This window comes from Rhipicephalus microplus, chromosome X (assembly GCF_043290135.1).
Source record: "Rhipicephalus microplus isolate Deutch F79 chromosome X, USDA_Rmic, whole genome shotgun sequence".
Classification (NCBI taxonomy): Eukaryota; Metazoa; Arthropoda; class Arachnida; order Ixodida; family Ixodidae; genus Rhipicephalus; species Rhipicephalus microplus.
This window is the reverse complement of record NC_134710.1, coordinates 170,859,116-170,872,158: the sequence shown is the minus strand read 5'-3', so window position 1 is coordinate 170,872,158 and position 13,043 is coordinate 170,859,116. Positions and strand designations below refer to the sequence as shown.

Genomic DNA, 13,043 nt, shown 5'->3' with positions numbered 1-13,043 from the left:
TCAGTGCCTCAGCATGATATGCAATGTCCAGTCTCTTAGAAATATGTTACGTGGTTTGTGATTTTGCACATACCACATCATAATTCACACCTGAAACAATTAAAGCTACATGTACACCGACATAGGCCACCAGAGTTAAGATCCAAGCCATTTGCTGGTCAAATTCGCCATTTTTCTAAGAAAAAGTAACAAGGGTGTTCAGAGCGAAAGATTGATAAAAGCGCTTTTTAAAGTGTACGTCACTTGACATAAATTTCCAGAGGGGTCGCATCTTATAAATAAATCTGTTAAAGCACTTCGCGCACTGCAAATAGTATGCCAATTAGCGTTCGTGAATGGATGCAGGTGCTTTCGTTTTCAGCCTCGTTGGGCCTCTCATTCATCCTTTTTCTCTTTTGCCCTGAGTGGTTTTTCTAGAACACGTTCCAAAATAAAACCAATGAGCCCTGCTCCGGAAGCAACACATGTACATGATTCACCCTCATATGCTACTGGACATTCACACATGGCCTCAAGAACCGACTTAATTTGTCTCAACTTAATGATCCAGTGCCGATTTCCAAGCTTAGATTAGCTATGTCGCGAAATTGCGACAACTGGCTGTACATCTTGTGAGGATCCGAACTGCCGTTTATACAAATAAATGAATAAATAAATGAATAAATAGATGAATAAATAAATAAAAAACTGAATAAATAAATAAATAAATAAATATTTGCGTGTTTGTGCTTGCGTTGGAGGGGGATGTTCTCGAGAGAGACGTCGCCCTGTAAAACAAAAGTAGAACGCAATGCACAATTTTTGCTATATGTTTCCACATTTTCACAATAAAAACAACATTACCCAAAGCCAAGGTATAATTACGAAGAACACCGTAATTGTGGGCTCCGGAAATTTTGACCATCTGGTGTTCTTCAACGTGCCATGGTGCCCCAACATGGCACAGTACAAGGGCCTCTACCATTTCGCCTCAATCGAAATGCGACCGCCACGTCCAGGTGCGACAGCCACGACCTTCAGGCCAACAGCCGAGCCCCGTAACTACTGATCCGTCATGGCGGACAAGCATTTTCACAGGTACGTATATAGCGCTAGAAGAGTAATAGATAAATGCGCATCAGTACCGAAGAAAATGCACAACTCTGAAGCGAATACCTTTATCCGAGGAAAGTGTGTGGTCGACGGACGGCTGCGGGACTCTAGTGTTGAGCTGTCCGCCACGCAAGAGCCACGCCCAGGTTCTTCCCTTCTTCATCGAGTTCGTCCACGTGCAGGGACCTCGCTCAAAATCGCAGCTTAGACCCCTTTCTGCACACCGGGAGAAAAAGCCGTCGAATACATAGAGGCAGCAGTGGTTGAATGCGTGACGCGAGAAGACACTGCAGGCGGCTGAAACATCATCATCATCATCATCATCATCATCACCACCACTATTATCATCAGCATTATCATCATCAGGCTGACTACGTCCACTGCAGCACAAAGGTCGCTCCCATGTTCCGCCAGTCAACTCAGCTGAAACATAAATGGTGCCAAAAATACAACAAAAAAAGTTTGTATCTGGCACCAGTATTGAAGCAAAATAATCGCCTCACATGGACTAAGTGAGGGGGGCAGGAGTGTGTGTACAGTACTGTGAGCATGGTACAAAGTGACAGAATGTCAGGAACAATTGTACGAGCCTACGCACGTTTATAAGCCTCAAGAGCAAAGCCGCGTGGTGGCACTGCACAAGAAAAGCAGTCAGAAGATTTATACGGCTGTGCTGTGTTGCTGTTGGCTCTGTTTTCGATCGCCCGTAAGCCTGTGTTAATAAATGTGAGCTAGTTTTCCTTCCACGATAAGCACTCAGGGCATCTCCATCTAGAATAGCTGAGTATATAGAAGTAGGTTATTGAGAAGTATATGGGCAGGTATATCGGTAGAAGTGGTCATATTTAAAGGTATTTATCCACAAATATTAGGTAGCGTCACGGTGAGGCTTTGTAGAAAACAAAACAAATACGACGAGGGAAAAGTAATTTCATTGTGCTATTGGCGTTACCAAAATAGAAATCTGTATCCTGCGCAGATGTCATGGCCAGTACCAGGATTGGAAGCGTGAACTGTGTAATTCACATAAAAACGTCGCATCTTGTTCGTGCATGCACATGTCAGGTGTCCTTATGCTACAATTCTATTAAGGGCGGTATCAGTTAAACTCATATGGTTATTCCGATGAGGCGCTTGGTCATACATGTGTGCATGCACACAGTAACACTGTAAAACTTGAGCCGTGGTGGTGTGAGTGCGTTTTGTGAATATCGGTTCACTAAATTCACCCCAAACAAGCTTGTCTGCGTTTTGTTTGTTGCAGACGCTAACATCCACGCGATTGGGTGTTGCGTCGAAAGGCAAAGGCTCGTCGTAGTGTCGCAATTACAAAAGCGAATATTGACAAATGAATGAAGAGCAGTTAAATAACAAGCGTTATAACCATTTCAGACAACTTCGGAGTGTAGGAGTGAAATTGAAGCTAAAAAATTAAACCATCTCCCGTTAAATTTGATTGATTGATTTGTGGGGTTTAACGTCCCAAAACCACCATATGATTATGAGAGACGCCGTAGTGGAGGGCTCCGGAAATTTTGACCACCTGGGGTTCTTTAACGTGCACCCAAATCTGAGCACACGGGCCTCGACATTTCCGCCTCCATCGGAAATGCAGCCGCCGCAGCCGGGATTTGAACCCGCGACCTGCGGGTCAGCAGCCGAGTACCTTAGCCACTAGACCACCGCGGCGGGGCCATCTCCCGTTAAAGGGAACCATGTCTGGATGCGCAGAAGCGGGGAGATGGTGAACGGCGCGCACAAAAATTCGCCTACGTCGCGCTAGCTAGGTGACCACCTTTAAGAACCTCTACCTGACTAACGCTGCCGGTGACAATGACTGAACAGCCGGTCCCTCAACGCACACGTTTAAGCCATTAAACGTGATCCCGTACAGGCGCCGCGCTCTGTATCACAGAAACGTGGAACGCCGCAATACCGACAATCAGCTGCGAACAAAGCAGGCGCGCTCTGTCTCACGGAAACGTGGAATGCGTGTCTGCGGGGAGCGTTGGAGGGGGGAAGAGAGAGGGAGATGCACATGCGCAGTGGAAGTGTCGACGCCTCACTGCTCCGGAAACTTTTTGTTGCCTTCGCCGGTGACTCGGGAGAAAGAAGGGAGAGCGTAGGAGAGGACAGAGGGGGGAGGGAACGCGCATGCGTAGTAAGAGTGGTCACGCTGCACACCGGACTTAACTCTGCCATAAGACGCTTCGCACCCAAAAAACAAAAAAATCGATAAAAATTTTGTACACTCACGTTCTGAAGGGCATGCACCAAATGCCAGTGTGATGTCGTCCACGGCAATCAAGGCGTCCCTCAGTGAAGCTTGCAATCTAAACTGGTTCTGTAAAAAGAAATCATGGAATAATAGACGTCTGTCAAAGAAAACAAACAAAACGTTAACTCTCCTTTTTTCTGAACTACGGCTTCTAAGTAGCGCTTCACTTTAAATACTGTTACTTTTTAGTTACCGCAATTAGCAACACAGCAATGACTAGTTGCGTTTCTTTCTTGTTTTTTGGGTGAGGTAAAAACATTGGCTGCTTCAATGAAATTGCTTTATTCTTTGATTCTTTGGGTTAGTGTTCTTGAGTTCTTCGTAAGAAGCTTAGAAATAAAGGTAACTTCTTAGAAGCAAAATAAAATGAAGTTAGTTATGGAAGACGACATATTTTCTTGAGGATTGCACAGCGCACTGATATCTCCAGGAAGCGGAATAAATGCTTACAGCCAGTCAGCTTATGTTTCAACCGGCTTCGAATTCATTTGAAAAGTACGTTCTGTGACACCCGTAAATATGGGTAGCAACTGACCTCAATATCAAAAGCGAGTAGTTGTACAGTTATGAAAGAGAATGAAGACAACGACCTACTTGTAGCACGGAGCCACAAAAAAAAAAAAATCCTTACGGGTTTTCCACAAACAAATGCTTATTAGTTGCCGAAAAATTCGTCCTGGTCCGGGGTTTTTTTGGCAGCTAAGAAGCTTTCCTTACTGAGAAATCTGCCCCGCCGCGGTAATCTAGTGGCTAAGGTACTCGTCTGCTGACCCGCAAGTCGCGGGATCGAATCCCGGCTGCGACGGCTGCATTTCCGATGGAGGCGGAAATGTTGTAGGCCCGTGTGCTCAGATTTGGGTGCACGTTAAAGAACCCCAGGTGGTCTAAATTTCCGGAGCCCTCCACTACGGCGTCTCTCATTATCATATAGTGGTTTTGGGACGTTAAACCCCACAAATCAATCAATCAAATTACTGAGAAATCTGTACGAATGTCCTTGTGGCTTTGTGCCACAAACGGGTGGTTGTCTTTTTTCTCTTTCTTAACCCTTGCACCACCTTGCAGCTTTTCGCAGAACTCATTTGCAATAGCTGTACAGTCACGTCTCAGGTTTTGCTGCCCTAACGCTTATAATCTTCTGACGTTTGCTGCAAAAAGCGCTCAACATGCAAAAAAAAAGTCAGTTTCGTCACTAGGGCGAATCAATGAACGCGATAGCAATTATTAGAATATCACACGAACAACGACAAACAGCTCGATACTTTCAGCACGCCTGTGCAGCACAAGAAGGATGCTCGAAAAGAACGCACAGGTATACTCAGAACAAGTGTAAATAATAACTGTCATACTTGTTACGTGTTTGTGTTGGAGGAAAGCATTGCAACTGTCCACGATGTGGAAGCCGACGCTGTTAGGTTTCTTTTTTTTTTAAATTTTAAACTGCAGCACGTGGAATGACTCCTTTGCAATTACTGCCACGCGGTGGCATCTCACGCCAAGTGTGGCAGTAATTAGCGGACCCCGTGTTTTTTTTTTCTCTCTTCTACATCTTTAGTGCTACAGATGGGATCACTTTATCGAGTGCGTCTTTGGGTCAATTTTCGATCTGGAAGAAAATTTAAAAGCGATGATGATAGAAATAAGCTTCAGATGTTTCGATATCTGCGTATACCGCGAGCGGAAAATGGGGCATATGAAAAGCTAGCCGTTCATCACCGGCACAAGCATGACGCGTGGCTGCGTTGGCTAGGGCATCAGGCTGCGAAATGAGGGTTCGCTGGTTCAAATCCTTGATATGTCGCTTTGGATTTTTTTTGTGCCGCTTTTGCAATATAAGTACATATACATATCCGGGACATAATGGCGATGGCAAAAATTAGCCGAAAGTGTCCACATAATGCTATCGCAATAATACCTGGTCAGGTGGCAGCCACACTCGAATTAATTCCCGCTTCCATGCACGCTCCAGTTCGTGCGTGCTTGACCACCAGGGCTTTCCAGACAGGGGCGATACTGTCAGGTTGCAGCTGTGACAGACAGCGGTAAAACATGCACTGAACAATATAGCTCTTCTAATCATTCGGGATATTCGTGCACACAGTAATAGGCAGAAATAGGCGGAAAATCCTTCCCGATGATGTCTGCAGACTAAATGGGGTTTCGCACGTTTTTGTACAAGTTTCCACGTATTCTGTGAATGCATAGTGTTCACTTTTGCAGCATAACAATACTGCCACCGGCACTTTATGGCGGGTAAAGATACCATGTCAATATCGGTTGGTCAGTGTTGGTTGTGTAGTGTGAGAGGCTTGTGTAAGTGGCGGGTTTGCTGTGAGATGGTTACGTGTACGTCTGAATGTGTACGTGTGGCATTTTACCTTTCGATGATGATTATGCAACTGGATATTTTTTCACATATGTTGGGATTGCAAAATGCACTCTTTACTATTTACTTGCTGTAACCAAACTATGCAGACATTCTGCGGGTACGGGGCATTCTGCGGTTACACAGGTTGAGCCGACTTTCTGTCGAAAATGTGTACCAATTTCAGAAAAGTAGGAGTCTGGGCCATTTGGTGATTGATGCATACTTGGTGGAATAAGTGCAATAACTGACAAGTGACAAAAATACCCTTACTGTATGAAACCACTGATAACTAGTATTTACAGGTACAATATATGAAGACGTATTTAGAGCACTGATACCGTAAGGTATTGGCGTTAAAGAGCATTGACACCAAGATTAGAACAACTAATTTTGCGTTTACGAACTCGCGAGTCGACTCACTCAGGCTCACTCACCCTATCGGAAAAAAACGAATGGTGGGCATGGTGTAAACCACCACCCACCATTATAGTGGATTAATGTAGTGGGTGAATGGTGGGAAACGCCCACCATGGCGCATGATGGGTATGGTGGGTGCTGCAGTGCCGGCAACACTTGAGCGCGAAACGACGTCAGAATCACCGTGACGAGCTGCCCCCGCTCAGACTCACAGATTCATCTGAGTCTGCAGACTCAGATGAATCTGTGAGTCTGAGCGTGGGTTCGTCCAGCTGAGCATTATGTCGGTGAGTTCGAGTCCGAGTGAATCCGGTCGAGAAATAGTACAACCAGTCTAAGTCCGGCAGTCCGAGTAAGTCCAGTTGAAGAAAACCTGGGTTAGTCTGAGTTCGAGTTAGTCCTCAAAGCAGAATGTATTTTTTGAGTGAGACTGAGTGAGCTCCAATTGATTTGCAAAGCTTACCATTTTAACGCAGTGTGACGAAAGTTGAAAACTACGCCAAGATTGAGCTCGATTGCGCACCTCATTTCTGCTGCTCAGCATGCCGCTAAATACTAATGCAAATACTAATACTCAGAAAAGCTATCTTATCGTGTATAGGTACCTCATCAGAAAAGCGATATTTTTTATCGCGATGCATGAAAAAGAAAGTCACCACACAGTAGAACGTTCTGGTAATTGTAGCATATAGGATAAGCTACTAGGGTCCCGGAAGGTTGCTCTGTATCTGCATTATTAAAATACATGGACAAAATAGGGCTTGATAAATTTTCTTTATCGGCATTTCAGCCATAATACATCAGCAGGGAATCTTACTTCCTATCTATGCGACCTGAGACGCGCTGCCAATAGAGTCTGAAACGACCAGTCAAAATTGCCACTTTCAAAGGCAATGTTTATATTGCAGAACCTAGTAATCGTAATGACCATTCGCCAGTGCACATGAATTAACCCTAATGCTTTCATTTCATCGTTTCGCCACAGAATATGGGGGAACCCCTGCTAACCAGCAATCCCCTTCAAGATTCCTTCCATATGTTGGCCATATAACGCAGTTGAATATTTCTCACACGCAGAACACATCAGCGGTGGGTTAAACCTACAAGTATGATGACGTTACCGTGATACAAAGGCACTTAACGAGCTTTCGGAGATAGCGAGTCAAGTCATAAAGAAAAACTGAAGAGGTGTAAAGCTGAACTCGGTCGCCTCCTCTGTAATTGGGATGAAGATAGGAGTCTGGAAGATCGGTGGAGAGAAGTTCATACATTACAGAAACACATGCACAGAATGCGTTCATTGACCAGTTTGTCACATGCGGTCTGTTCGGCTGGTGCACCGCAAGAAAACCAGTCTGAAACCCCTGGCAATCATTCAGCTGCAAATATATATAAAGTAGGATAATCCGCAAAGCCCGTGCTATGAATACGCTTCAGAAAAGCTGCACTTAACAGCATTGATAGCCAGATTAGAGGGTAGATGACATTATTTATGTGAAATAGTAACAGTTTTATGACACAAGTGTGTCTTGATGAAGCGTTATAATGGACGTAACGCTGTTTCTTACAGGCTCTGCGCTGGATGTATACCTTAATGTCAAATGTCACTTTCCGGTTGATGGAACGAAGCGTAAATTTAAAGGCTCGTTTTTTTCTTTAGACAGAAATTAATAATAACTATCAGATATTAATGCCAAGGAAAGAAGAGGGGATGGTATGAGTAATAATTATAATATAAATGTGGAGAAAGAAAAGTGGACGGAAAGATAGCGTGCCGCTAGCTGGGACCGAACCTACCACCTTCGAATAAAGCCTCCAATGCTTGATCAACTGAGCGACGGGGTGGTCATCTCTCCGTCGCCTTCATAGGGTATATATGTGCCTTTAAATGTGGGAGCGTCAGTCAGTGCCGCCAGTAACCATTGCGGCAAGTGTGGTACACTCGTTTTTGCCTGTTGGCATGACGTGGCACTCGCTCTCGATTGTAGCTTGTATTTTCTATTTGTTTTTTAATAACATGCCTATTGATGTCTTCAATAATTATTTACGAAATAAAGCTTGAAGTGCAAGCTCCGATGTGCCAAACAAGCGCCATAAACAATTTAGGCACTTGTCCGCATGAGATATGTTGTAGATTTAGTACATCGATGTATACAACAACCTTCACCCAGTAACTTGTAAGCTCAGCGACAGCTTATTTTCGCTGAACTAAAATGGCAGGGGTACCGTAATATTTTACTCAAAAAAAAAAAAACAAGTAAGTGGCGACATCCGTCTCTAGGGCACCGCATTCGCGATTCACAATTTCAGTAAGAGCAGGTGGCAACGGCGCCTGTAGCGGCAACACAGAGCACTTTGACCAAAAGAGCTTGAGCAAATAAAGAGAAATGTAAAATCTAGATGACGAAGACAACTTTAAGCACCTTCCAGGCTGGTTGAAGACAGCAAAGTGCCAAAACGTAAGGCATGCACTTCCCACCCAGCTGGCGTCCCACGTGGAACTGGTAAGCACCGCCTTCATGACGGAGTCGGTATGCTTGTTTTCGGCGTACGTGAAGCCTCCTGGAATAGATAGAAATACGACATTCTTCTCATCTTCTGTTTTTTATAAGTTCATCGTTTTTTACAAGTAAGGTCGAGTAGTAGACGACCCAGGATACATGTTTACCGCCTGCGACCAATTCGAATACAGGCTCATTTTACGCAGAACTTTCATGCTCGACCTGGCGCCACTGGTGAGTAGATGTGAGTGAAATAAGACCATTTTTCACTTGCTTGAGGCCAGAAGCGAATGCCCAAAATTCTTTGAAAATTTTGTGCCACGGGTCACTCCAAGTCTAGAAAAAAGCAATGGTGAATAACAGCATAACTTGAAAATAGGCAAGAATGGACAAGAAACTGAATAAATAATTATAATATAGTGGGTACAGTGTGAACACTAAATGAGTTGTAAGCAGAGACGTAAGTAGTAACGTAGTGGCCGGATAGGTCTTCCTTAGCTCCCATTCTCAGAGATGAAAGGAAAGGCACTAATCCCCATTAAAGATTGCGCAGTCATCTCTGTTTGGCGCCCAGTAAAGCGGAATTCTGTTAGAAGACGATGGCAACACGGCTGCATGAACTTAGGCATGTGATCTAGAACATCATGGCTATGGTGTAATTGTACAAATTACTCGTTCAATGCAAGCGCAAGAATTTGTTATTCCAGCTGCTCCCCCACTAGCAGCCCAAGAGAGCATGTTTTTTAGAGCCGGGGATTGGTTTGCCTAGCACCAACTTTTTGCGTTGATAATGATTTGCAATAATCACCGCTGTTTTGACTAGGTGGCATCTGCACCACGTACGCACTAACGAATCAGTCAGGGCAGCACGCTTCATCGAGCGCCCAGGGACTAGCTTCATTCGCGGATCTTGCCTACTGCAGCCGCGAACACTATCCGGGCATCGGACGGCAGGTGAATACTTTTAAATGCGGAACATGTTATACTAGGGGCTAGTCTTGCGCCGTCACCGTCCGCAGCCTCCCCTCATTCTCCGCCAGCCATCTGTGAATCCCTTCTTCCTCTCAACACAGCGCGCGATGCGCTCGCTTCTCCCCTCCGCGCGCCGCGCGACCTTTAGTTTTACGTGCGCCAGCTGCATGCTAACGCGCGCATGCGCAGGCCGGGGCTGGCACTCGCTATAAATAAACGAGTGTCGGGGTGCACCGCCCTTCGTCGATTGGTTTGTGCGGTCGCTCCACGTCCGATGTCGCTGGTGAAAATGTATGCCGCCGTGGAGAAAGTACGTCGACGAAGCCGTGGAAGAATACCTGAAACAACGACCGCAACGACGACCCTTCGTGATAATTGGCGACTTCGACGTCGACGTCATCAAGGACGATTGTGTGGTCGACTACATGGAGTCGGGGCACCCGCTGAAACGAGCAACGCACCACGGCAAGCATAATCTGACCACGGTTCGCGGGACGTGCATCGACCACGTCTTTGCAAATTTCGACCTTCGACCGCTGCAACCAGACCCACTCACCCTTCACTTTACGGACCATAAAGCCATCTTGCTCAAAATACCCAAAGCGTCTTATCAATAAACATCGTCTTTCGCAGCATACGTGCGTGAGTGCTCACTCATGTTCACTCATAACACACACGCATGTCGCAAATTACAAACCACATTTATCGCAGTTCAACATATATGCTCCGCATGCTAACCAGTGTTCCCACTCGGAAAACTGCGGTCATTTTTATAATAGGCTCGAGCTCCGTTTGGGTTTCGCTTGTGCCACGCCAAAGTATCGTGCTCGAAATTTCAACAACGTTTGAAACTCGTGTTCCATTAACCTTTTTTTTCTCTTGAAATACATTTTCATGATGCATCAATCCCCACAAAAACTTTGCCTGTTTCCGCCGGTATAAGACACTACATTATACAGTTTAGCGCGCAAGTAATCGGGGTGGTTTGCTAACGTCTGTAGCAGACGGCCATGACACTGGCCGTATAATGACGATGCTAAAATAGCGTCGAAGGCGCACCACCAAAGGCTCAAATATACGTGGCGACAAAAAACTGCCGCTTCACTGTGTTGATGCCAACAAAATCTGTCATCGTGGAAACGAGACAGACGCGCGAACGTTTCGTTGTTGATTGTATTAAACGTAAAACACAGCTCCGGTAAGAGTGACAGCCGCATCGCCTATTGGAAGGGCACGTATGCAATAAAGCACTGTCCGCTGGTTGTGTGGGTCGCGTAAGCCGCCGACGTGGTATATAGGCTAATAACCTTGACCTACACGATGCAAAAAAAAAAAAAGGCTGGATGCGAAAGCTTACCTGTATTCTAGCGCATGTCCATGAGTAACAGAAGAAGCATGTCTAGAATCGGGTGATTCACCGGTTCAGCGGAACGAATTCAGCGAATAGCAGAGCGCACCGTTCCCGCGACACATATATGCTGACGGCTGCACAGAAGTCCGAACTGAACAACACGGTATTTCGCTCACATCACATGGAGGGACCCACGGAAAATAATAATAATAATTGCTAGGATTTTACGTCCCAAAGCAATAATATGATAATGAGGCACGCCATAGTGGGCGCTCCGGAAATTTCGACCATGCTCTTCAACATGAACTTACATCGCACAGTACGTGGTCCTACAGCACTTCGCCTCCATCGAAATATTACTGCCGCAGCAGTATATGGAAAATACATGAATGGGGAGAGTGTTAACGCTTCGTACCCTCTGATGTGCCGTGGGTGTGGTCTCGGTCGGGAATGTGCGGCTCTCCCCAGCGGAGGTGGCTCAATCTCCAGTAGCCAGTAGCGCCCGAAGGCTCTGGAGCACTTGTCCAGTTGCAGAGGTGACCACCATCGAAGTTGCAACTTAGTTCCTTCCCTGCGGTTAGAGTAGTTCGCGTTTGATGCTGGCAGCTAGCGCGCAGCTGTGCACTGCCAGTTAGCCACAGTGTTCTTGTAATTTTTTTTCATAAAATAGTGATTCAGTGGTTGTCTTATACAAACTTTTTACATAGCAATTAACTACCACAAACTCTGATAGCACAAACTTGCTACGTGCGCGGAAATATTGAAACAAAATGGGCGAAAAGCTTGCCACGAAGAGGCCGCGCCATATAGAGGCTTGATAACTACGCTGATAGCCTTTTTCGTTTAAAACCAGTAATGCAAAGCAACGTCTGTACTTTTAGTGTACTAGGTGCACTAGATGATTTTCATTATACAGACCAAAGACGCTGGCAAGGATCATTAATAATTTTGTGCGTAACAGTATCAAACGTTCATGGGGTCCTATAAAAACAATTGAGGTGTTGTAAGAAACTCTCAAATGACTAATTGCATGATCGACATAAAAAGCTAGCACATGTCGGTTGTGCAAGGGCAGCTGTGAATACTACATACATATTTCAAACATTGACACATATGCATCATGGTAAATTCTCTAAAGATTGTTCAGTTCACTAACATTGCTTCAAAAGCTATTGATAGGTGACCGACGTCATTCCTGTGTCCACCAAGCGCCCTTAAGGGTGCTTGGTGGACACATGTATTTGGGAAGACGATAGGTGGAGAATGAATATAGTTTAAAGTTTAGTAGCTACCGTAATATTAGGTTTTATAGTGCTTGTACTTATGCGAGACAAGATCATCTCCCAGATTTTTCTCTAGCACGACGTTATAGAGGAAACCGATATGCCTTCTTTCGGTACCTTCGCGCTAAAGAAAGGGCCACTAATCATTCTCACTTTCACGAACTTTGCTTCATATTGTGGTCTTTTGCGAAGGGATGAACTGGACACTTCTGGACGTCAGTTTGTCCATTTGGTTCACTTTTTCTATAAGGTTTTCTTGTCCGCAGAGATATTTATCGCTAAATGTTTCGCTATGTGCCAGCAACCTCACATTATAAGGTGCAAATGTTTAAACATGAATAAGTCCCTCTATCGTGCAGTTTGTCGAGAAATGAATGCCACTTTGAATGCACTTGGTCGGAGTGTATAACAGTATTAGCGTGCTAATTGTGCTGGTGTGTGAACTACTAAGCTTGGACTTAGGACAAAACTAAATATAGACGAGCTTAGGTTTGTAACTGAAGCAAAGCAATGTATTATAAACTAAGCGGCTTTAAGCGCTCAACAAGGAGCCGCTAATGCTCTAACCTTTCTTGTCGGTGCATGCGTGAACTTCGACGTCGTCCAATGCACAATACCACGAGCTGTTTCGAGGAAGTTCGACGTAGCAACGAAAGTGAAGCTGCAATTTAGAACAAAAAAATTCAATTGTTAGCGTATACTACGACCAAGTAATGAAACAGCATAGAGCACGTGCACAATTATCTTGGTCTCACTAGGAAGCGCCATGGAAATCAAAAAC

General features: G+C 45.1%; 1 protein-coding gene across 1 annotated transcript in view; it reads right to left on the bottom strand.

Annotated features, from left to right (window-relative positions):
* Positions 1 to 13,043, bottom strand: part of LOC119176948 (MAM and LDL-receptor class A domain-containing protein 2) — a 79,220-nt gene that overhangs the window by 39,859 nt on the left and 26,318 nt on the right. Inside the window, exons 8-13 of the mRNA XM_075878196.1 lie at positions 12,830 to 12,923; positions 11,395 to 11,550; positions 8,579 to 8,717; positions 5,286 to 5,397; positions 3,349 to 3,436; positions 1,156 to 1,308 (exon numbers count right to left, since the gene is read on the bottom strand). Coding sequence (XP_075734311.1) covers positions 1,156 to 1,308; positions 3,349 to 3,436; positions 5,286 to 5,397; positions 8,579 to 8,717; positions 11,395 to 11,550; positions 12,830 to 12,923 — 742 coding nt within the window. The remainder of the gene's footprint in view (positions 1 to 1,155; positions 1,309 to 3,348; positions 3,437 to 5,285; positions 5,398 to 8,578; positions 8,718 to 11,394; positions 11,551 to 12,829; positions 12,924 to 13,043) is intronic.